General features: G+C 66.9%; 7 protein-coding genes across 7 annotated transcripts; 5 read left to right on the forward strand and 2 right to left on the reverse strand.

Moving 5' to 3' along the window:
* Positions 1-1,755: 1,755 nt before the first annotated feature.
* EMIHUDRAFT_60131 (hypothetical protein) lies at positions 1,756-1,971 on the forward strand (the record flags this gene model as incomplete). The annotated part of the gene is made up of 1 exon (XM_005770152.1): positions 1,756-1,971. A coding segment is annotated over one exon (216 nt), but the record flags the coding sequence as incomplete, so codon positions are not given.
* A 3,221-nt stretch (positions 1,972-5,192) lies between these two features.
* EMIHUDRAFT_355736 (hypothetical protein) lies at positions 5,193-6,083 on the forward strand (the record flags this gene model as incomplete). The annotated part of the gene is made up of 1 exon (XM_005770153.1): positions 5,193-6,083. The coding sequence occupies one exon, from the start codon at positions 5,196-5,198 to the stop codon at positions 6,021-6,023; it is 828 nt and encodes a 275-aa protein (XP_005770210.1). The 3' UTR covers positions 6,024-6,083.
* Positions 6,084-6,749: 666 nt separating this feature from the next.
* EMIHUDRAFT_209753 (hypothetical protein) lies at positions 6,750-8,682 on the forward strand (the record flags this gene model as incomplete). Its single annotated transcript, XM_005770154.1, has 2 exons — positions 6,750-7,895; positions 7,972-8,682. The coding sequence occupies 2 exons, from the start codon at positions 6,750-6,752 to the stop codon at positions 8,680-8,682; spliced, it is 1,857 nt and encodes a 618-aa protein (XP_005770211.1).
* Positions 8,683-12,140: 3,458 nt separating this feature from the next.
* On the reverse strand, positions 12,141-12,947 carry EMIHUDRAFT_209756 (hypothetical protein; the record flags this gene model as incomplete). Its single annotated transcript, XM_005770155.1, has 1 exon — positions 12,141-12,947. One exon carries the CDS (start codon positions 12,945-12,947, stop codon positions 12,141-12,143), a length of 807 nt encoding a protein of 268 aa, XP_005770212.1.
* Positions 12,948-13,262: 315 nt separating this feature from the next.
* Positions 13,263-14,287, forward strand: EMIHUDRAFT_209757 (hypothetical protein; the record flags this gene model as incomplete). The annotated part of the gene is made up of 3 exons (XM_005770156.1): positions 13,263-13,718; positions 13,918-13,995; positions 14,066-14,287. The coding sequence occupies 3 exons, from the start codon at positions 13,263-13,265 to the stop codon at positions 14,285-14,287; spliced, it is 756 nt and encodes a 251-aa protein (XP_005770213.1).
* Positions 14,288-18,543: 4,256 nt separating this feature from the next.
* Positions 18,544-22,017, reverse strand: EMIHUDRAFT_102478 (hypothetical protein; the record flags this gene model as incomplete). Its single annotated transcript, XM_005770157.1, has 3 exons — positions 18,544-19,797; positions 20,229-21,221; positions 21,544-22,017. The coding sequence occupies 3 exons, from the start codon at positions 22,015-22,017 to the stop codon at positions 18,544-18,546; spliced, it is 2,721 nt and encodes a 906-aa protein (XP_005770214.1).
* A 285-nt stretch (positions 22,018-22,302) lies between these two features.
* Positions 22,303-23,037, forward strand: EMIHUDRAFT_209760 (hypothetical protein; the record flags this gene model as incomplete). The annotated part of the gene is made up of 1 exon (XM_005770158.1): positions 22,303-23,037. One exon carries the CDS (start codon positions 22,303-22,305, stop codon positions 23,035-23,037), a length of 735 nt encoding a protein of 244 aa, XP_005770215.1.
* Between the last annotated feature and the right edge of the window lie 192 nt (positions 23,038-23,229).

The following is a 23,229-nucleotide window of genomic DNA, read 5'->3' on the forward strand; positions in this document are numbered from 1 at the left end:
GGCGCGGGCGGCGCTTCCTCGGGCGAGGCGGCGGCGGGATCGAGGGCTGCGGCCTCCTCGAGCTCAGTGGGCAGACTTCCCAAAGAGGCGGCGACAGCGGCTGGGCGAGGCGACGAGGCGGCGCTGCTGGCGTGGCTCGACAGCGGCGGGAAGGTCAATGCGACCACCGGGAGCGGCGTCACCGCGCTGATGAGTGCCGCTGCCAGAGGCAACCGGCGGGTGGTCGATTTGCTGCTTCAGCGCGGCGCGGAGATCAACCTGCAGGACAGCAGCAAAGGCTACACCGCGCTGATCGTCGCCGCTGGCACCGGCCACGAGCATGTGGTCGACTTGCTGCTGCGGCGCGGCGCGGAGATCAACCTGCAGAGCAGCGACGGCGTCACCGCGCTGATGCTCGCCGCTGGCACCGGCCACGAGCAGGTGGTAGACTTGCTGCTGCAGCGTGGAGCAGCGATCAACAAGCAGAACAGCAAAGGCCACACCGCGCTGATATGCGCCGCCAGCTGCAACCATCCCGCCATCATGAGCCGCCTACTGCCCGTCGCTTCTCTGTCGGACGGCAGGTCCGCGCTGCAGTATGCCAATGCGAAGGGCCACCGCGCGTGCGTCGATGTCGTCCGGAAGCACCTCCTTGAACGAGAAGTGGCGCGGAAGAAGGCGTACGACGACATCGTCCGCGCCGCCGTCTCTTCTGTCGGCGAGGGCGGCGCGGGTGGCGCAGAGGGCGGCCTCCCTGACGAGATCGTGCACGCGGTTGCCCAAGGTGACGAGGCAGCGGTGCTGGCGTGGCTCAGCAGCGGCGGGGACGTCAATGCGACGCAAGTCTTCGGCATCACGCTGCTGATGCTTGCCGCTCGCAGCGGCCACGCGCAGCTGGTCGGTACCCTGGTGCAGCGCGGCGCGAAGATACAATACCAGAGCAGCATTGGCTTCACCGCGCTGATGGAGGCCGCCGGCAAGGGACATGAGCAGGTGGTCGAGACGTTGCTGCTACACGACGCGGAGGTCGGTTTGCAGCACAAAAGCGGCAACACCGCGCTGCTGTACGCCGCTAACAGCGGCCACGAGCGGGTGGTCGACCTGCTGCTGCGGGGCGGCGCGGAGATCAACCATCAGAACAGCAAAGGCAACACCGCGCTGACGGGCGCCGCCATGAGCGGACACGAGCGGGTGGTCGACATGCTGATGCAGCGCGGGGCAGAGGTCAACAAGCAAGACAGCGTCGGCCAGACCGCGCTGATGTATGCGGCCTACCAAAACCACCCCGCCACCATGCTCCGTTTGCTTCGGGCGGGCGCAGACACAGCGTTGCGCACTGCGAGCGGCAAGACCGCGATCCAGCTCGCCAAGAATAGGGGCAACGCCGAGTGCATGCGCACCTTTGAGGAGCACTTGGCGGCGGTGAAGGCAGAGGCGGAGGCGGTGGCGGAGGCGGAGGCGGCGCGGCATGCCGACGCACTGCTGGCGGAAGAAGAGGCGGAGGCACAGGCGGCGCAGGCCGATGAGAGCAAGACATCCAAGAAGGGCAAAAAGAAGAAGCAGAAGAAGAAGAAGGGTCAGGGCGCAGCTGGGCCGTCTCAGGCGCAAGAGGAGGCTGCAGAGGCGGAGGACGAGGACGATACAGTGGCTGCGGCAGAGGAGGTGGAGCTGGCGGCGGCGCTCGAGGAGAGCGCGAGGCTGGAGGAGAGGCGGGCGGTGGAGGAGCAGGCGCGTGTCGCCGAGCCGCACACGGGCGAGCTGCGCGAGTCGGACGCGTCAGCTGAGCCGCCCGACGACTTCCTATGCCCCATCACGACGGAGGTCATGGCCGACCCGGTGATGGCGGCCGACGGGCAGTCGTACGAGCGGTCGGCGATCGAGCGCTGGCTCACGACCAAGTCGACGAGCCCGCTGACGGGCGAGGCGCTCGAGTACACGGGGCTCTTCCCCAACCACTCGCTCCGCCGGATGATCCGAGCGTGGCAGGAGGCGCAGTGAGACGGAATCGCGCGTGATCAGAGCTGAGTTCGTTTCGCCCCCTCCTTTGTCCTTATCGTGACTGGCTGGGACTGATCTGTGCTAAGGTAGCTGCTTACTCGAGGGCCGTGCGGTGTTTTTGCGTGACCTGGGCCCGGGGGTGGGCCGATGTGTTTTTGCGTGAAGACGCGAGCTAGAGCTCACCCCGACGCGCGCGTATAGAGAGGCCGTAATCGCACGATTCGCCTTCCTGCTGGGACCCCCACCCAGTGTTGGGCCACATCTCTCTGACTGTCGTCTCTGACTGTCCGTTCTCGACTCTGTCTGTGATCGAAACGCTGCCTGTCTGTGTGTTCTCGACTGGATGTGCGTGCATGCTTTCTCTTTGCTCGCCAGTCCCGTGCCTAGCAGGGGTAGCAGGGCCGGAAACACATAAAAATTCTGGAACAAACAGCGTCTCACAGCCAAATGGAGCAGGTCTCCGTCCAGCACTTCCGCTCGTTTGGCGACGAGGTCAAAATCGGCCTGAAGCCGGGCCTCAACGTCATCGTCGGGCCGAACGGCAGCGGCAAGTCCAACGTCATCGACAGCCTCCTCTTTGCGCTCGCGCAGGACTCAGCGGCGCTCAAGACCCGGGCGTGGTCGGACCTCGCTCACCGCGGCCGTCGAGGCCCCCCGATGGTACGCCTGCAGCTCAGCAGCACCGCCGCCGCCTCCTCTGCCAGCGGCGGTGGCGGCGGCGGCGACAGCCTGACGCTCCTCGCGCGCATACGCGAGGACGGCGCGCGGACTCTCAGCGTCGATGGGCGCGTCGCGACGCTGCAGCAGGCCCGGGACGCACTCAGCGCTGCGGGCCTCGACACGGACGCGTCCTTCTTCGTGCGGCAGGGCGTCGCGGGAGCCGCCCTCAGCGGCGCCGAGGTTCCCGCTCGGTGCGATGGCACACGCGGGCCGGGTGTCGCGGTGACGGCTCCTGTGCCGCTCTCTAGGCGGCCAAGATGGTTCTGAGCGCGAGCGGGGCCTCTCGCTTCAACGCGGCGGCCTCCACCGCGGAGACCAAGCTCGCGAGGGAGCGCGCCACGCTCGAGAGCGTGAGACAGACGCTCGCCACCCTGGACGCCGCTCGCTCCAAGGAGCGCGCCGCCAGCGAGGCGCTGGCCGAGCTTCGTGCGCTCACGGCGCGGGAGCGCGCGGCGAGCGGCAGGCAGCGCGAGGAGGTGGGGCGGCTCTGCGGGGCGCTGAAGGCGGAGCGCGACGAGCTCTCCCGCGAGATCGCCGCGGCGGGCGAGGAGGCGAGGCAGGAGGCGGGAGGGGCCAGCCTCGAGCTGGCGAGCATCGACTCGGACAAGGCGCAGAGCGAGGCGCGGCTCAAGGAGGCGTCGGCGGCGCTGTCGGCGGCGCGCCGCTCGGTCACCGCCGCGCGCGACAGCGGCCTCGCCTCGGAGGCCGCCGCCGTGGACGCCGTCGTTCAGCGCGAGGTGTGCGAGGCGGAGCTGCGCTCGCTCCTCGAGGAGAGCGGCCGCGCCGGCGCCGAGTGCCACGCGACGGCCGTCGCCATCTCGAGGCTGCGCGGAGAGCTGGCCGTCGCCCAGCGGGCGCAGCAAGAGGCCGCTGCGGGCGAGCGTGGCAGCAGCTCGCCCGCCGTGACGGCGGCCGACGCGGACGAGGCGCGCGGCAGGCACGAGGTGGCTGCCGCAGCCGCAAGGGAGGCGGACGGACGGCTGAGTCAGCTGCTCGCGCAGCAGCGAGGTGCGACCACAGAGCTGTCGCGCCAGCGCGAGGCGAGCGCCTCCGCCAAGCGCACCGCCGAGTCGGCCAGCGCCGCGGAGAGAGACAATGCAACCTCGCGAGAGGTCGCGGTGGAGGTGCGGCGCAGCGCGCTGGCGGAGGCCGAGGCGCGCCTGGCCACCGCCGAGGAGAAGGCGCACGCCGCACGCAACCGGCTTGCGCAGTACGCGCCGGCCGGCTGCGAGACGCTCTGCTCTGCCGTCGCGCTCGCGGAGGAGGAGCCGCGGCTGGAAGGCTGCCTCGCAGCGCTGCACTGCATCGCCTCGCACCACCTCGGCGTGCGGCTCGTCGACACCGCCGCCGAGGCGCTCCCGCTGCTCGACGAGGCGCGACGCCGGGGCGGGCAAGTGCGCGTGTGGCCCCTCGACCGGCTGCGGAGCCGCGACCACTCGGCGGAGCACGCCGCGCTCTCTGCGCGCTTTGGTGCGCGGGTCGTCGCGCCGCGGGAGCTGCTGCGCTTCCCGGAGCGTGTTGCACCCGCTGTGAGGCAGGCGCTGGGCGGGCACGTCATCGTCGACAGCGACGCGACGGCCGCCCAGGTCATCGCGTGCTCCACCCTGCCTTGCGTCACGACCGACGGCACCGTGCACGAGCGCGGCCGCGTGTCGGGCGGACACCGCGGCGAGTCTCGCTCCTTTCGGCTCATGCTCGAGCAGCAACTAGCCTCAGAGGCGGCGCGGCAGGCGTCGGTCGGCGCGGCTGCCGCGCGCGAGGCGCTCACGTCGCTCGAGGAGGCGCTGGCCGCAGAGGCGCGTGCCTCCTCGAGCGAGGAGTGGGCGGTGAGGCGGCTCGCACAACTGGACGGCCTCGTCGAGGCGTCGCGCTTCGCGTGCCTCGCGCAGCATGAGCGGGCGGCCGAGGCGGCGGCGCTCTCCGACAGGGCCCGGGCAGCGGCCGCAAGCAACCCGTCTGGCGGCCGGGCGGGCCGCGAGCCGCAGGACCGGGCGCTCGCGGCGAGGGCGAGGGCGGAGGAGATCGAGGGGCGGTTGCGCGCGGCGGAGCAGCGGCAAGTGGAGCTGCAATCGGCGGGCCCGCTCGTGCTCGCGGAAGACGAGGCCGCGGAGCTGCGGCTGAGCTCGGAGGGGCACGCCTCGGCACTCGCAGCGTCGCTGCGAGACCTCGAGCGGCACGAGCACGCCGAGGCGGAGGCGGCGGAGGAGGTCGCTTCGGCGAGCGGGGCGGTGCTCGCGTGCCGGGCCGCTCTCGAGGCGATGCAGGCGCGCCGGCGACAGGTGGGGCGGGAGGCGCACGCCGCCGAGGCGGCGGCGCGGTCGCGCGCCCTGGTGCTCGAGTCGCGGAGGGAGGCGGCGGGGGCGGCACTCGCGGAGGGGCTCTCGTTCGCGGCCGAGGCTGCCGAGGCCAGTGATGACAGCTGCGGGAGCGAGGGCGAGGGCGAGGACGCGGGCGTGGGCGAGGGCGACAACGACCCAAACGAAGATGCCGCGGAGCCGATGGAGGTGGAGCCGTCCCAGAACGCTGACGGCACCAACGGAGCCGGAAGCAGCGCCGCTGGAGCCAAGCACGGATCCAAGTCGGGCCCGGGCAACGGTGGCGGGGCCGCGGCGCGGCTGAGGCGCCTCCTCGACCACAGCCGCGCAGAGGCGCGAACGCGCCAGCGCAGACGCGCTGAGATCGAGCAGCAGCACGGCTCGCGCGCGTCGCTGCGGAAGCGGCTCCACGGCACGGCCTCGTCGCGGCTTGCGAGGCTCGAGGAGTGCAAGCGCAAGGAGGCGGTCACGGCCGCGTCGATCGAGAACTTGCTCAGCGGAATCGAGCAGATGCGCGGCCGCGTGCAGCGCGCCAACGCGGCAGCCTTTGCAAAGATCCGAGACAAGACGCGCCTCATCTTTGCCGAGGCGGTGCCGGCGATGGAGGTGGACATGGTGTGCGCCGACCCAGCCAACCCCGAGGCGTCGGGCGTGAGGTTCCTCATCCGCTCGCGCGCCGCGGCCGTCTCCGAGCCGGCGGAGGCGGGAGAGGGCGGCGAGGCGGCTGGAGGCTGGCGCTCGGGGCTGGAGGAGCTGAGCGGCGGCCAGCGGACGCTGCTCAAGCTCTCCCTCCTGCTGGCCGTGGCGCACCACCGCCCGTCGCTCTTCATCCTGCTCGACGAAGTGGACGCGGCGCTCGATGAGGCAAACACGATCCGCGTGGCGTCGCTCATCAAGGAGCTCTCGCGCACGACGCAGGTGGTTGCCGTGAGCCACCGCGCGCAGTTCATGCGCTTCGCGGACCACATCGTGCGCCTCAGCAAGGCGGGTGACATGACGGTCGTCGGCTGAGCGAGACCGCGCAGCGTCGCGGGTGGACACGCGGGGCACGAGGGCGGTCTCTGTGGGGAGCGGGAGTGGCGAGGCGGCAATCGGACAGTTGTGCCGCCGGAGGGAGAAGGGATCGACGGGGTGCGCATACTCCATTGACGGTCCACGCTGCAGTGGCCAAGGCGCAGGACACACACATGGCCCCCCACACAGCACACCACCGGACGGAGCACGGACGGACGGGCGGTCGGTGCCCGGACGGACAGAAGGAATGTGCTACCCACTGCCCACTCGCATTCATTCAGACCGTCGTGGCAGTCGCGTTGTTCGTCGTGTGTCAGGGCCTCGGTGACCTCGAAACGCTCTTCAAAAAACTGCACTTTCCTCCACAATCGGGCTAAAGTCCGACAAGCGTCTCGGGGGCACCTCGCCGCGTTCGGTCAAGACCTTATGAAGCGACATCCTTGGAGCACTTGGAGTGCAGTCGGTAACCTCACATCCAGGGCCGGGGAGCTGAGAAGCGCACCCAGCGGGCCGGATGATGGGGATCCGTGAATCACAAAAACGTTCGTCCGGGCGCTGCTCTCGTGCGTCCGCGGCACTGCCGGGCGCTGCTCGCAGTGCCAGAGCATGTCGCACCTCTTCTCTCGAAGACACAATGAGACCAAGGCGGCACTAAGGAGAGTCACAAAGGAGCGTGACGAGGCCGAGGCTCGCAGTCGTGAGCTGGAGCGTCAACTGAGGGAGATGGAGCCTCCATCGCCGCGCCTGCCGCCGCCGCCACCGCCTTTCTCGCAAGAGGGTGGCACGAGTACAAGTGGCTCGTTGCCGCAACCATCCGAGATAGGCCACGTTTTCATTTTGCATTGTTCCATCACCGGCTTTGCCGCGGATGCGTTCCTCCTCCCTCACGACGCGCAGGATAGCGGTCAAGACGGGCTGAAGCTGACGATGCTCCGTGGATTTGGTGGCCGTGACGGCGTCGGATCGATACGACAGTATCGCGGGAAGATTGCCGCTGAGCATTATGGTGGTGAGAGCGAGGCGACAATCAAGTCCAAAGTGGTTGCCGTCGTGGCCGCGTTCCTCAAGGAGGCGGGCAGCGCGCTCAAGGGGCAGGTCAGTGGCCTTGGCCGGCCCAGGCCTCTGTTGGGTCTGCCTCTGCCAGGCGTCGGGCTGATGGACAAGAATGACACCATCAAGGAGGAGGGCCTCATCGTAGAGGAGGTGCTGCCGATGATGTACCACGCCGTGCGAGACTTTGGCGTCGATTGCGCCGTGTGCACCACCGACTCGGGCGCCTTCCGGGTAATGCAGGTGCTGCGCGAAAAGCACTGCCCTTCAGACAGAGCGGGGCCCTTCTGGATGCTCTCGGAGGAACAGCTTGGCACCTGCCAGCACTTGGCCTCGGCGGCGGCCGAGGACCGGCTCGCGCTCTTCTTGGGCGCGGGCGTAAGCTTCCCCTCGGGGCTGCCGTCGTGGGAGGGTCTGCTAGAGACGCTCTCCCGCCGCGCTGGCTTTAGCGACGCGGAGCGGGCTTCACTGAGCCGGCTCAACTACCTCGACCAGGCGTCGCTCATTCGCGATCGGATCGGCGGCGAGAAGACGTTCAAGGAGGAGGTGAGGCGGTGTGTGCAGAGGGGCAGATATACTCCAGCGCATGCGATCGCTGCGACGCTTCGGATGACAGCCATCACGACCAATTATGACGACCTATACGAGGACGCCTGCCAATCGGCCGGCGGCCACTGTCTGCGCATCCCGTGGGAGGCGTACAAGCTCGACCGCGAGGAGGATCGCGACAAGAAGCCGCTGCATGTGCTGAAGCTGCACGGCTGCGTCTCGCGCCCCACCTCCATTGTCCTCACGCGGCAGGACTACATGCGTTTCGAGGTCGATGCAAGCCTGCAGCTGCACCTGCCCGAGAGGCAGTCCGGGTTCGCCTCAACCCTCGCCGCGCTGGCTGTAGGACCACGGGCGGGCACTGCGCGGAGTCGTGCAGCAGGAGCTGCTCTACAAGCAGTGCCTCTTCGTTGGGTGCAGCATGACGGACGACAACGTGCACCTCATCATCGACCAGGTGCGCAAGGCGCTGTACAAGGACATGGAGCCGGAGCAGATGAGAGAGATCAAGATGGGTACCATCCTCACCCTCGTCGAGAACCCGATGTTCCGTCGCCTCTGGGAGGACGACTTTGATATTGTCTCGTGCTGCGAGGCGGAGCACGCGAGCGAGGAAAAGGCGCATGCCGCCTGGATTCACGACGCTCTGCTCGATTGCATCGGCTGGATGAGCGAGAGGGGGCGGGCGTATGACGCCTTCATCCTCGACGCGAAGTTTGGGACGCTCCTCGAGGACTGGCAGCTCCAGGTGAAGGAGGCACTGCAGCCGCTGGTGCGGCTCTATGGCTCCGACGAGGTGCGCGAGTCACCGGGATGGGAGTCGGTCGTCTCTCTGCTGAAGATGTTTGGGGAAAAGTTCGACAGCGATGGTCGCCCCCTCGCGTTCTCGCGAGAGACACGGACCGCGGTCAAGGAGGCTGGCCTCTTCCGGCTCGACTCGGCGCTATTTTGGGAGCGACGCATCAAGTATGAGTCCCGGCTGGACGAAGGCCTCGACCAGCTGGTGGGTGCGGCAGCGCCGGGGCGGGATGGGACCAGCTCGCTAGCCTCAGAGTAATACCGTGTTGAAGTGTTATTAAGAAGAAACCACCTAGCACCTTCGGCACAACGAAAAGCACAACCCCGTCCCCCCGCCCCCAGTGCCCCCAGATCGCAGGCACGGACGGTCGAACAGAGAACAGATATATCGCACAGTTTGTGCGCAGAGAAGGGCGCTGCGATTTCTTCAACAATGACTAGTCCTCGAGGATATTGTTGTCCCGTTCGAGGAATAAATACTCGAAAAAGAAATTCACACGTCGAGCCCGAAGCTCTGGACTGCGCTCGCGGCGCGCTCGTGGCGTTCAGGGCGGCTCGCACAGCGCCCACACACGCACACACGCACGCACACACACACACACACACACACACACACACACACACACACACACACACATGCATGCATGCACAGACACACAGCCCCTTCCCCTTCCCCCTCAAGGACGAGGACACACACAGGACGCACCTCTAGCGAGGCCCGCATAGTATACGTGGGAGACTCCTGCCGCCGCCCCTGCCACCCCTGTGTCAGTGTGCCTGTGGTTGCGAGAGACTGCCAGGATCGATGTCTGACGCACTTGCTAGCGAGATGCTCGGGGCAAGCACTCGTCTCTCACCTACGAGCAGGCCCGGACGCGCGAGCCATCCTACCTCGAGTGGGCTCGCTCCCTTGTGCAGCCCTCAGCCAAGGTGACCGCGTGGCTGGCGTACTGCGAGGCCGTGGAGGGTGCCAACCCCCAGACGCCTCCTAAGACAAAGAGGACACGCGACGATTTCATCTGCCCCGTCCACAAGACGCCCATGGACGGGCCAAGGACCGTCAAGAATGGCCTGCCACAAAATCTCGGCCGCCAATTTACAAGTGTCCTCTGGGAGCGGAATGTGGCTTGAAGGGCTTTCGCTGGGCAGATGGGTCGGCCCCATTCTCCGAGCAGTCTGTGAGGCGCGCTGAGTCGCACCACGGAGTGCCCGTTGGCAGCATCGGTGTGGGGACTGCCTCATTGAGGATGGCACAGCTGTGTTTGACGATCCAGACGGGAAGCGCGCTAGGACAGCCAAGTCGGCAACGGACGACTCGCCTTCCAGCGAGCCCATAGGCGAGCTTAAGCTGGACTGAGTTGCAAGCTTCTCCTCGTCGTGCATGCGTGCTGCAAGCGTGGTGGAATGAGGGAAAAGGCGCTGGACCGTTATGTTTGGACCCTTGCAGAGGCAGAGCACTGCAGTATGTTCGCACTACATCTCCTAGTTACAACATTGAGATGCCGCATCATGCGGCGGGTTGTTGAGATTGGGCTGGGGCCGCCCCGCCCGCCCCGCCCGCGCCGGGATTGGAGCCGTGCGGCGCTGCGGGGTGCAAACTGCAATGCGGGGGTGGACTGGCAGTCCCCAGTCCGTCCTCCGTCGACTGGGGGTGGTGAAGTGTGTGCTATAGGGTGTGTTGTGAGGTGGCACAGCTGTGCACCGCGATCCGCGCTCCGCCATCGACCCGCCCGCGCTCCGCGCGCACCTCCCACTTTCCTCACACTCAGAGCTGCAGTCGCTCCCTGGGTGTCGTGCGCTGGTCTATCGGGTTGTTGCACGAGTAACTATATGGGACACGATGTCTCAAATATGAGGGGTTTTGACTCCTACCGGCTTCTGACGCTATCCCTGGCAGCTCTAATGACCAGGATCAGTAGTGTTGTGATGAGGGTGCCCATACTAGCGCAGGAGCTGCCACACTCGCCCGGACCGTCCCCTTCTGGGGCCGGTTCCGCAGCCCGCGAGAGCCGACAGCGGGGCCGTGCCGCGGGTGCCTACTGCCGAGTGCCAAAAACACTGCGCCGTCCCGCCATCACCTACAGGCTGTCTTGTGTGATGGTTGGGATGTCCAAACGCCACCATCTTGGCTCTTGCGACCTCAAACCCGCGAGCTGTATGGGTGGTCCTGACGTCGACAGACGCCCGATGACCACGGTGAAGCTGAGCCGGAACGCGTCGACAAGTCTCGTCTGAGCCCGTGGCGGTCGCCGGCTGAGTCGCTGTGCACGGGCCGATACCTCAGGCGTCACCTCCGCAGCCTCAGGTCTCACACTCCATCACCTCCGACGGGACGCCTTCGGTGGCACGCTCGGCGGCGTACTTTCTGCAGCTCCGTCTCGAGTACGGCGTCAACCCCGGTATCGTCATCCTCCGCCTCGAGGGCGTCCGCCAGCGCGCTGCGCCGCACACCCCGGCGCACAGGAGGCGGCGCCGGCCGCACCTCGGCCGCCTCGGCGTCGCCCGCGGCACGGGCACCCTGCTCGCCGTCCGCGCGGTCCATCGCCGCATCCCCATCCCCGTCTGCGGCAGCGCCGCCTGCGCCCGCGCCGGCCTGCTCTGGGACGGCGCGCCACCGCTCGTCGTCCAGCATGTGCCACCACCGCCGATCCGGGTAGCAGTCGTACTCGACCTCGTGCACGATCCGTCCGTCCCCGTCCTCCTCCCGCGCCATGACGGTCGCAGGGTACCACCGCTCGCTGTCGCAGAAGATCTCGAGGCGCGATCCGGTGGACAGGACAGTGTGGCCGTCGAGCGCCGCCCTGGCATCCTCGCGCTTTCGCTTCCGCCGCTTCGCCTTCGTCTCCTTGCTGCGCAGCAGGGTGTAGTTCGGGCCCACCTCCCGCACGCTGTCCAGCACGTGGACGGCGCTCGCCATCTCGACCGCGTTGTCCTCCGGCGGAAGCTCCGCCTCGCCCGCGGCCGCTTCCCGAGCGCGCTCGTCGCGCATCCGCTCGTGGTGGGCCTGCCGACGCGCCACGCCGGCGCCCGTGTGCCTCGCCGCCGCGTCCGGCGACGGCATCGATGCTGTCCGCACGAGCGTGACTCGCCACTCAACGACCTCCACGACCTCCACGACCGCCGAAAAGTTCTCCCACTCTGCCCCAAACCGAGTTCTCTCTACAGTTACACACATACCCGCAAAATACCGGTATTTTGCCGATTTCGCCGATTTAGCCGCAAAAATGCACTCGGACTCGCTTTGGTTTCCGTGAGGCAGGTGGTATCCCATACCACTTTTTGATTAGTGCAGGCCTAGGGTTTGATTAGCCAAAAACTCCCATACCGGTAAAGAGTTCGAGCACTGGGCGCGGCGCGCGCGCGCATCGCGGTGTGTGCGCTGCGGCTTTAAATGTTGCAGTTTTCAGACTCGTTACATGTCGCGAAAAGGTACAGGTGCAAACACAGCGCACAACTACACTGCACACACCGCGATGTTGTGGACGAGAGCACAGCACGGACAAGACATACACACACAATACGGTACTCTGCGAGATAGGTGCGACGGCGCGTCGAGTCCGAGGCTCAGTCGCTCTCGGGCGCGCCGCGCGACACACCGGCAGGCGCCCACAGCGAGACGCGCGCGCGCAGCCGAGGGAAGCAAGTCTACATTTGCAAGCGCGGCAGCGGAGGCGGCGTCGGACGCAAACAAGCATATGGAAGGGGGCGGCAGCGCGTTTACATGGCCCAGAGGACGGTGGTGAGGTCGTTGAAGGCGGTCTCTGGCCGCTGCCGCCGCCACTCCCACAGGTGCAGCAGCCGGCCCGCCGCCTCGCGCTCCGACGTCTGGAAGGACCCCGAGGGGAGCCCCTGCACCGTCGCGTCGAGCTGGTGCAGGTTGTAGTGCGAGAGGAGGGTCGGGTACGAGTACGAGGACCGGGCCTCTCGCCACTGGCGCAGCGACGAGAGGTCCACCTGCACCGCGCCCGCCGACCCCACCCCCAGCCCGCCCAGCTCCTCCGCCACCCCGCGGTGTGCCGCCGACAGGAGAGGCTCCTGGTAGTGCAGCTTCTCCGACAGAGGCAGGCCGCGCGTGCGGACGCGGCCGTTCGGCAAGCGCTGCGCCGCCTCGTAGAGGCGCATGCCGTCGTCGAGCGGCCGCCGGATCACCACCTTGACCACGTTGACCACCCGCACCACCGTCGATCCCGCGAACCGGAGGAGCGACTCGCCCGCCTCGACTTCCTCCCACAGCCGGCGGCAAGACTTGTAGGCGCCGCTGTCCCAGCGCGAGGTGTCGACCCCGTGCCGACGCAGCGCATCCTCCAGCGCGTCCGGGCTCTCAAAGGTGCCCGGCCCCGCTGAGCTCGCGCAGAGGGAGGCAGCCTCGAAAGTAAGGCTGTCGGCCGTTGTCGCAAAGAGGTGCGGCGGCGCGACAGCTCTCGGAGGAGCGAGCCCGTGCAGCGGGGCGCGGGCGACTGCCGGCGGGCCGCGACCGAGCAGCGCCTCGAGGGCGGGCGCGACGAAGGCCGCTAGGAATAGCATCGCGACGGCTTATCGCCGCCGCGTCAAGTGGAGGATCGGCTAGCGAACCTGCCGCACCGCCGTTCGGAATGAATTCACAGCCTTGTTATTGAGAAAAATACGTCCTATGGCGCTGTGCGCTGGCCTGTGAGAGGTTGAGGTGCGAGCCCTGGAGGCCCTGGGGATGGGGGGGACTTACCGTTCACAGAATGTGACGTCGTGCAATCCTCCACAATCCCTCAACGTTGCGGATTTTCTTTACTCTCGTGAGGCTGTGAAAGCACGCCCACCCTAGCCACTTGCCCCCGAAGGCAAAGTGCGTCTGACTCACACGATATGGCCACCCTCCGCGGTGCCGCCTGCTCGTCGCCCTGCCTCGTCGCCGCGCTCGGCCTCGCGCCGCTGCCCGACCTCTCCATCGCCTGCGCGACCGCACCCGTCCGCTGCGCGTGGGTGCGGGATCACGGCGGCAGGCTGACTGCGCAGCTCTCTCCGCCCGGAGTGGGCGACGGCCCCCTGCTGCCGCTCGGCCACCAGGCCGCCACCGACGAAGGGCTGGGCTGCCCGATCCTCGCTGACGCGGCGCTTGACCCGCTGCCGCCTCGCGAGGTGCGGCTGGGTGCGGTGGCGGTAGCCATTGACGCCGACGAGCGGGTGCTGCTGACGCGCCGGCCGCAGAGCATGCGCTCATTTCCGGGCGCGTGGGTGATGCCGGGCGGGTCCGTCGACGTGTCGGACGCGACGGCCGCGGCGGCGGCGCTGAGGGAGCTTCACGAGGAGACGGGGCTGGCTGTGGCCGAGGGCGGCGGCGGCAGCGGCGGCGGCGAGGCGGCGGCGGCCTGCCTGTGGGAGTCATGCTTCCCGGTCAGCCGCGATCGGTGGCGCGAAGCGCGGGCGGCGGGCGGCCGCGTGAGCCACTTTTTGGCGCGCCTCGGCTGCGACTTCCGGCGGACGCACCCGCAAGCACCCGAAGGTGCTATCGTGGTTATAGGTTGCCTTTGTGCCGGTGCGGGTGGGCGAGCCGCCGCCGCTCGTCCTGCAGCCCGAGGAGTGCGACTGCGCCGTGTGGGTGGCCAAGCGCCGCGCGGAGAGCGGCCGGCGCTTCACTCGGACTGAGTGGCCCATCGACCGACCCGCAGGTGCCACTGGCGGAGGCGGCAGGCCTTGTGCGCGACGCCGACGGCAGCCCCGCGGGCTACGAGCGAGCTCGCGTCATGGGCGGAGGCGGCGGGCCGGCGGTGCCGCTGGCGTCGCTGCGTGGAGTCTACCCGAACGAGGTGGGGGAGGGAATCGCGCGAGGGCACTTGTGGGCGCTTCGCCAGCTGTTGGCGATGCGCCGGGGGCAAAAAGAAACTATTTGATTCTACAAAGTATAGCGCCCGCGCACATGTTGCTCTAGGCTAGTTCCATTTCACAGTGGCACAGCTCATTTGCGCCATTTTGTACCTCTCGGTGCCTTCCAGAGGCAGCTCCGACCCCGCCGAGTAGATGGGCGCACACCAGCAGAGGCGCGTGCAGGGGGCGCGGTCGATAGAGCTGTTTAACGTTGGGAGCTGAACAGTGTTGCTAGTGTTAACAGTAACAACAGAACAACAGTGGGGCTCCCCAACAACAGTAGCTAACGTTAGGCCGGCTGAACAACAATAAGGAAGGCCTGGCAGTGACCCACGACGATCTCCAGCGTCCAGTGCGGGTAATACCCGAAAATACCCGGGAAACCCCAGGTATTTTCGGGTTTTACCCGGGGTTTTTGCCATTTTCTGCTTGCTGGCCGCTGAACAACAGTAACAAACAGTAACAGCATGGGCTGGGGTGAACACTTGAACAACGTTAAGGATTTCAGCCAACACTAGCGCAACTGTTAGGCCCAAAATTAATGTTAAACAGCTCTAGCGGTCGAGCGCGGGCGCCGGGGTGTGTGTGCGCCCGTCCACTCGGCGGGGTCGCGGCTCCCTCTGCGCGTCCTGGGGAGGTACAAAATTGTCCGCCGGAGACGACTCGACGCCGCTGAGATCGGAGATCAAGCTCTGACAGGTCGCACGTCGCTCCTTTGACGCCGACGTGACTCGCCCGTGCAGAGCACATCAACGATCAAGTACACGGCCTCGACGCGCAGGGTACGACGCCTGCGACCCGTCTCGGGTCAGGTGGCACGACGCTCATCGCGCCTGCCAGCGCTGCCGTGCAGGCTGCCACGACAAGGTCGAGCACGCTTCTATACGCTCGCCCAGCCTTCCTTTCCATCCCATTAGGCAGCCTGGGAACGGTGGCGGTCAGAGGCAAAGCCTGCGAGGGGTGGTGGAACCACATGTCACGGCTACTGCCGGCTCGACCCCGCGATAGCCTCCGGAGGCTGACTTTGCGGCACCATCATCGGACGGTGTCGACGAGTTGGGTCGCTCTCGCGGTAGCCAGATGACCTCTCATACTAGGATCATCGGCCATGGCCGCAGGGAGCGCGGGGGAGGGCGCTGGGAGCAACACGGAGCTCGGCCTCCGTTGGACGTTTTCAAGGTTAGCGTGTCAGGGTGAATTGGAACTAGCCCTAGATATCACCAGGTAGCAGGTTGGCGTTACGGATCAGGAGTGAGGAGATACTGGGAGTCGGCCCCGGCGCGAAGCAACGCGGACTGCCGAGCTATCGATTACGCGAGTCGCGAGTCGGAGCGGAGCGGCGCGAGAGGGAAGTCGGGCCGGGGCGCGGGGGGCGTGTTGTCGGCCGTCGCCCCGCAGCCCGCACGCGGATCGCGCCGGCCGGCGAGCTGCGTCCATACACGGAAGCCTCTGGGGCGAATCCTATCCATTGGGACAGCGTCGAGTCGACATGCGAGTCGAGTCGAGCTTTCAGCTAAGTCTCTCCCCGATTCTCTCCTCCTCCGGTACGTTTTGTGGCCTCTCTCTCTCTCTCACTCTCTACTCTCTTGACTCTTCTCTCGTCTCTGCTGACGACTCGTCTGTCCGCGCCGCAGTGTTTTGTCCTACCTAGGTCCTAGGTTTTGTCCCACCGGCTGAGCATTTGCTCTTTCCCGCCCCGGGGTTGTGCTGTCTTCCTCCTCCTCTCCGCCTTTCCCCGGGGAGTCGATTAGGCTTAGCTATGGACGGGTTATCCCGGTCCGGAGATAGCCCCCTTCCTTCGCTGTATCCTATATACTTTGAGGTTAGGGCATCAAAAGTGCTCAAAAGTGGTTCACAGAGTGGAGGCGGCGGTCGCCGTCCTAAGATAAACTGCCCAGATACCACACAACAAATAATCCTGCTGCAAAAGACCGCACGCATGGGTGGGTGGGCATGGATGGGCGGGGACCTGCTCTCCTCTTTCTGTCTGTTTTTATTTTCCACACACAGCAGAAATGATGAATAAAATGTGGCTGCTTGCGTGGGGGCCGCTTCACCGGCGTCCGGCCGGCCCCCGGGTGCGCGCGAAAACGTGAAGGACGGGTTACCCGCAACTGTTTAGTGTGTGATCTCGGTTGACCTCCACAGTCAGCGCGCGCGCTTGCGCTTTGCGGGTTAAGGCCACGATGGATAGCGCCTTCTGGGAGGCCGTCTGGGATGGCCCTTTTACGGGCAAGGACGGAAAGAGACAACGGGCGGGGCCTGGTGGCACCCACCCTTCGTCGCCCAGGCTCGATCAGCATGGCACTGTGGCCGTTCCAAACCGGAAGCTCATTACTCAGCTTCGCGCTGTTCAGCATGCTCTCGCCCAGGGCGTGCTCGATCCGACCAAGGTGATGGTGGTGCCGCACGAAAACCGGACCGACACGTGGTTCCTCCGCTTCACCAACCTCGAGAGCGACGAATGGCGTGGAGGCGAGATTGTGGCGTGGATCGTCTTTGATTACGTGCCCGACCGTGGTAAGGGCACCTCCAAGCCGCTCGCGACGTTCCCCGATAAGCCGCCGCTCTTCGGCGTCCTGACACCGACGGGCGTCTTCACGCCACAGACTGGAGCTAAGTGGGTTTGCTTGCCGGGCCTTGCGCAGGGCTTTGGCAACGAGGAGCTGGTATGGCAGACCGTCTACAGTGGGCAGTTGCCTGGCAGCCACCCCCGCTACAATTTTGACCTCGTTGCTGTGGCGGCCACGCGGTGAGGGTGACAAGCGCAAACCCAAAGAACGTTCACTTCAAGGGGGGCTCTGCCCTCCCCGTGCTCGATGGAAGCATGGTCAACTACGTGCGGGTGCTCCTCGACCAGTTTGATTCACCCGGAGGCTGGTACAAGTTGGCAACCATCGGGGCTGACGAACACGTCGACGGGATGCACGATCGCAGCGTGCTCGCGGCCAACGTTGCAAACGGCACCACCGGCGCTATGCTGCGCGACGCAGCGCGGTGGAACGAGGAGCATCTCGGCCCGCTGATGGAGAAGTTCCGCGAGGCTGACGCGTCGCTCCAAGGCGCTGCACCCCCGCCACCCCCGCCACCAGCCCCGCCACTGCCCGCCGGTACGGGACCACCGCTGGAGGGCGGCGGCGGCGGCGGCGGCGCCGAAGGCTTGCCACCCGGCAGTGGCAGTGAGAGCGCTGTCATCAAGAGGGAGATTGAGGAGGCAGTGCAGCAGATCGAAACGGCAGTCAAGCAAGAGGTCAAGCCGGAGGGCAGCTCACCACCGAGCGCTGCCGAGACCTCCCGCCCGTCTCGCAAGAGGGCGCGAGCGGTTCGTAGTGAGCCGGAGAGTGAGCAGCTCTTTGGAGTGGCGCCAGGGGCGCGCGTGCGCACCGTCGGGCTGGAGCAGGAGAAGTACAACTCGCTGGAAGGGGTCGCCGTGCGGCTCTACGCGGACGGTGAGGCTCAGGGCCGGTGGAGGGTGGAGTGCGACAGTGGCGAAAAGTTGGCGATCAAGGCGGCCAACCTGGAGACATTGCGCCCGGCCGCGCCGCCACCTGCGTCGTATGGGTATGCCGTTGTGGGTACGCGCGTCAGTGTGCTATGGGACGCGCGTGAGCGCCCGCAGTGGTACGCAGGCAGGGTGGCTGACTTCTCTGCGATCACCGGCAAGCATCTCGTGCGATACGACGACACCGACCAGAAGTGGCATGACTTGCGAGACGACGAGAGGCACGGGCAACTCCGTTGGCTCTAAGCCTCAGTCCGCATCAAGATTTAGCCAGCTGGTAAAGTCGTTGGCTCCAGCTCGCGACGCGCGGCCGCGGGCTGCTCTGTCGGGGCTGACTGAGGCGCTGGCGTATCTTGAGAGTGGCCTCTGCACCGTGCATCAGCTGCTCTGTACGGCTCTTCTCAAGAGCAGAAGCAGCAGCAGCACGGTAGCAAGGAGCAACCCTCAGCTAACCAGCAGCTTATAGAGTACGGCTTAGGCTGAGAGAGTCATGTTGCGTGTTGGAGCTGTTCCTGTTGGTGTTGCGTGTAAAGCCGTACGACTCTAGGTTCTGCTTCTGGTGCGGGAAAGGTGAAATAATACATCTCGCCAGCGGCCTACGTACCACTACTGGTTCTGCGCGCAAAAGCAAGCTCCGCGTAGGCGCGTTCTCGGGAAGACCCCGAGAATAAGAGAGCTGGACAATGTGTCAAGCGCGGGATGCAGACACCTCACAAGCTGTACCGAACCAACGTCCCACAGCACTTCATCTCTCCCCTCCGCTCCCCCCCACCACGACTCTCAGCGCGAGCCCAGCCCCTGCAGAGATCGCGCCATCAAGTCGTCGGCCAGCGACGGCGGTGGCGTCGGGCAGGGCGGCGGCTGGGGAGGCCCCGTCTCGCCCCTAGTCGGCGGGGTCGCGATGGCACTCGCGCCCCCCATCGCTGGCGACGGGGTGGCCGCCGCCACCGCCGCAGCTGCTGGCGGCGGCGGTGAGCCGCTGAGAGGCGACTGGAAGGCGAGGCCCGGAAGGCCAGGGCTAGTGGCGGTGGGAGGCGCCGGTGCAAGCGACAGGGGCGTCATGGCGCCCAAGAGCTCCTCGAGGGGTGAGGCGGCGGCGCCCACCGCCACCAGCGCCGGCTGCAGCGCCGGCGAGCAGGCTCGAGCTGTGGCCGCGCTCGCCTCCGGCGTGCCAAAGTCATTGAAGTCGAAGAGGCTCCCCTCGAAACTGGTCTGCGCCGGCGGCACGGGCGGCGCGGGCGGCGCGGGCGATGCGGCTGCGGTCGAGGCGGCGGGTGCGGGTGCGGCGGAGAGTGGGCTGGAGTGCGGCTGCGCGTCGGAGGCGCCGTTGACCGAGAGAGAGAGCCGGCCTCGCCACTCAGTCGCCGCCGCCACCAGCGCCTGTTGTCTGACCGGTAGCCCCACGTCCCCCGCGGTGGCAGCGGAAGCGGCGACACCGCCACTGCGCGCGGCCGACGCGGGCTGCCTCGGTGGCGCCGCCCCGAGCGGCGGGTTGGGAGGCGAGCAGAATGCGTCTCTCCCCCTCCGGGAGCCGCCGCAGGAGCCGCCGCCGTCGCAGGAGCCCTCCTCCCTCGCCGCCGCGCCGCCGCGCCCGTTGGCCGTGCCGGGCCGGAGGTCAAGCCAGTGAGGCAGCTCCGACGACGAGCCTCGCGACAAGCCAACCGCGTCGCTGCCCTCACTCATGCTGTCCTGCCGGCTCAGCCGCTCGCTGCTGCCGTGCTCGCTCCATCTCCCGCCGCTCGCCCGCCCCTCCTTGGCCGCCTTGCCCGCCCACTGCTGCGCCGCCGCCGCGGCCGCCGTCGCCTCCTTGGCCGCCTTTGCAAGCGCGGGCCCGAACCGCTGCTCTGCGGCGCTGGTCGCCGTCGCCGCCTTGTCGCGCGCAGCGGCCGCCGCCGACGCCGCGCGGCTGAGCAGCTCGCCGCGTGCGGAGGGGCGCGTGTCGGCAACCATGGCGAGCGGCGCGGCGCACGCGCGCTCGAAGGCGGAGTGCTTTCGGCTCTCGTCCGACATGTCGGCGTACTCGCGGACAAACGCCTGCCAGAGGGGCGACGGCGGACAGCGGCGGGGTCAGAGCGCAAGGGAGAGAGCCTAGGAGAGCGCGGGGCGGGTGGCTGCAGCCGCAGAAAGGGCGCAGAGGTGGCAGGGGCTTCGCTGGCGTGGAGAGCGACTGCTGCGTGGAAATCGGGCGGAAGCGGGCGGGCGGCGGTGCGGATGCCTCGAGCAGCTGCGACGAGCGCATCGCGCGCAGGAACGGCTGCGAGAACTGCGGCGCGCCGCTGAAGAAGGCCTGTGCGAAGGGTCCGAGACGGCTCAGGGGAGGGACGCGCGAGGAGGGCGGGTGCGCTACAGACGAGATCCTCGTCGTCCATGCGCGGATGGAGCCCGTCGCGTCTCTCGCGCGCGGGCGGAGCGGCGGGAGGCGGCGGCGGCGCGAGGCAGCGGCGATAGTGGCCGAGCAGCTGCACCATGCACAAGTTAAGCACGGCGTCGGCGACGGCCTGGTTGTCGAGCCGACTCTTCTTGCCGTTGCGCAGGTGCACGCCGAGAGACCGCTCCAGCGCCTGAGAGATGGGGCGCGGCAGCGAGGGCGCCTCATCGGAAGGCTCGGCGCCGCCCGCGATCTTGCCGGTCTCGAGGTGGACGTAGAGCACCTCCTCCTCGACAGGCTCCTTGGCGAGGGCGGGCGCGTGGCGGGCGAGGAGACCGAGCACGTACGGCATCGGCGCACACGCGTAAGAGAGCATCGCCGTCGGAAGGACGGGGATGAAGATGTGCTGCCAGGTGAGCGGGTAAAGCAGCGTGAGCGCCGCGTGCGCGCACGAGGAGACGTGACCCCACCGGCTGCCGACGAAGATGACTCGCTGCTCGAGCAGCAGGGCGCCAAGGAGCCGCACCGTGTTTGGCACCCCGAGCGCGGAGAGCAGCGGCTCGAATGAGACGCCCGTCGGTCGCTCATCGTCGTAAGGCGCGTACAGGCGGTGGCTGCCGAAGTCTCCGGCAGACACGGCCAGCGCTCCGCCCGGAGGCGGGAGCCGGGCGGCGGTGGCCGCGGCGACAAAGGCGGGGATGAAGCCACCGATGCAGTCGTGCTCAGCCCGCTCGCCCGCTCGCTGTGCAATGTCCAGCATGTGCATGAAGAGCGAGAACCACGGCCGGCGCGAGAGCACGCACAGGCAGACGGGGCGGTGCAGGTCGCCGAGGCTGGCCAGCCGGCGTGAGAAGCCGAAGCAGCGAGAGCCGTCGTCCTCGGTCAGGGTCAGCGTGAAGGACTCGGACTGCAGCGACAGGGAAGTCGTGTCCTCCACGTCGGGGAAGCAGAACTGCTTCACGGCGGAGGTGCGGGCGGCGGCTTCGCCGGTGCCGCCGGTGAAGCTGTAAAGCAGCTCGAGCTCCTTGCCGCGTAGCGCGACGACGAGAAAGTCGTCCAGCAGCGGAGTCGAGGCGGCAAGCGGCATCCGCTAACGGCGGATCTCGCGCACCAGGCGCTGGAAGTGCAGCTTGCTTATCACGAGCTAAGTCGACTTCTGGTAGCCGCGGATCTCGCGGAGCGCGACGGGGGCGCGCACTTGGCCACAGGCAAAGAAGAATTTTACTATGAAAGCCCCTCTCACAGCAGACTGGCTCGGACTGGCACTACAAATGGCACAGAGAAGAATTCGAGGACGCAAAAACTCACGCAGGACGAACGCGCACCCCCAGGGCTAGGGCTCTCTTGCCCGCGACCCGATACCAATCATCCGGCCCCGCCCACTTCTCTACACCATGCAGATCCATCTCGACCTTGTCGGGAAGGACGCGCATTGTCGTGCGCACGGGGCTGCCCGCCTTGGGAACGCCCCAAGGATGACCGTTGCGAGGGGCAGTGAGCTGCATGTCGCCGGTCTGCATCGTCACCGTGTTCTCATCTGTGACTCGGATGCCGTAGAGCGTATCATGAAAGTAGCCTCCATGTGGCAGCATCACCTTCAGCGCCGGGAGGAAGATTGCCGCGACCTCAGCGTCCGTTGCGCCCGGCCCCAGCCCTCCGAACGACCGCATCACATCCGGAAACATTCGGATGGCACTGATGGCCTCCGCATCATCAGCAAACTCCTCGACGCCCACCGAACCGGCCCCGATGGCCATGCCTCCTGCCCCTGCGTAAGGCCCGCCGACTAACTTGTGCTTGATGCTCTCAAAGCTGGATGCCATTTCCGCCATCGAGAATGATGCACTCACGAACGCAACACACGAAAGCACCAGCCGCGGCTGCATGCACTGCCCACGTTCGCCGTTTGTTGACCTTTCTCGGACGTGTCTATAAAAGAGCGGGAAGGGACGAAAATTTCTTGGTGGTGTATCTAGATACGCGGGAGGACCCACACACAAGCTTTTTTGAGCCAGCCAGCCGGCGCCCGGGAGAGTTTTTTGTCCCACTCCTCACTCTTGACTCTGATTCTGACTGCCAACTGGCTGGGCAATCGCAGTCTTGCAATCGGGCGGTGACTCGTCGTCTCTGTTCTCTTGTCTCTGCTTCGGCGACGGCGAATTGGGCTGGTGATGCTGCGGCACGGCTTGACGCGCTCGCGTTCACGCATTTGCAGTCCGTTGGTCCGCTTCCCTCTCATTTGCAGTCCCACGATCCGCTTCCCTCTCATTTGCAGTCCCTCGGTCCGCTTCCCTCTCGCTCGTTCCTTGAGCAGCAGCACGCGCCCGCGCAATCCGTCGCACTCGCTTGTGGCGGCGCTCGAGCAAGAGGCTGGGCCGTCCAACGCATCAGGGGCAGGACTGCTCGTGACCGGCGGAGTGCTCTTGGCAGCAGGAGCGCTCTGCTATCTGGCCTACGACAAGGCCGTCCGGGCGTACGCCTTTATGCTCCTCGGCTCGGCTGCTACAGAGCAGCTATTCATGCAGCAGCTCGAGGGCAAGGTTGAGCTCGAGCTGCTGCTCACGCCCTTCTCCTCCACGGGCGAGATCTGCGGCCTCCTATCGCCCGTCGCGGAGGCGCCCTCCACTCCCGGTCCCCTCAAGCACCGCGCCTTCACGCTCATCGGCCCGAACGACCAGCTCACCAAGCGCACGCGCGAGAGGCACGCAACTCTCGGCATCAGGCAGCAGCCGCCAGTCGCGATGGTGCGCCGCGTGGACCTACTCGCGCCGGTGAGCCTGACGGCGCTCGTGGAGGACGAGCCCGCGCCGGTGAGCCTCTTTGTCCGCAAGAGCCGTGGACAGACCGAGTTCTTCACCGAGAGGCCCCTTGACTGGGGCGGAGTTAGCCTGGCGGAGATGCGCTGAGCGGAGGCGACGACGGACGAGGGGTTTTTGGCGCGACTCCCCATGCGGCGTGTCCCCTCGTCGCTCGGGCCCTGTGCTGGCTGGTCCCAGAGTATTTGGGAAGAGTTCATATACTTGTAAGAGGACCGAGACCAACGCGGGGCCGACAACACGATCGCCAATCCCCGGGACGTCCGAGAGACTCGAGCGTCG

Source organism: Emiliania huxleyi, assembly GCF_000372725.1.
Source record: "Emiliania huxleyi CCMP1516 unplaced genomic scaffold EMIHUscaffold_40, whole genome shotgun sequence".
NCBI classification, from domain to species: Eukaryota; Haptophyta; order Isochrysidales; family Noelaerhabdaceae; genus Emiliania; species Emiliania huxleyi.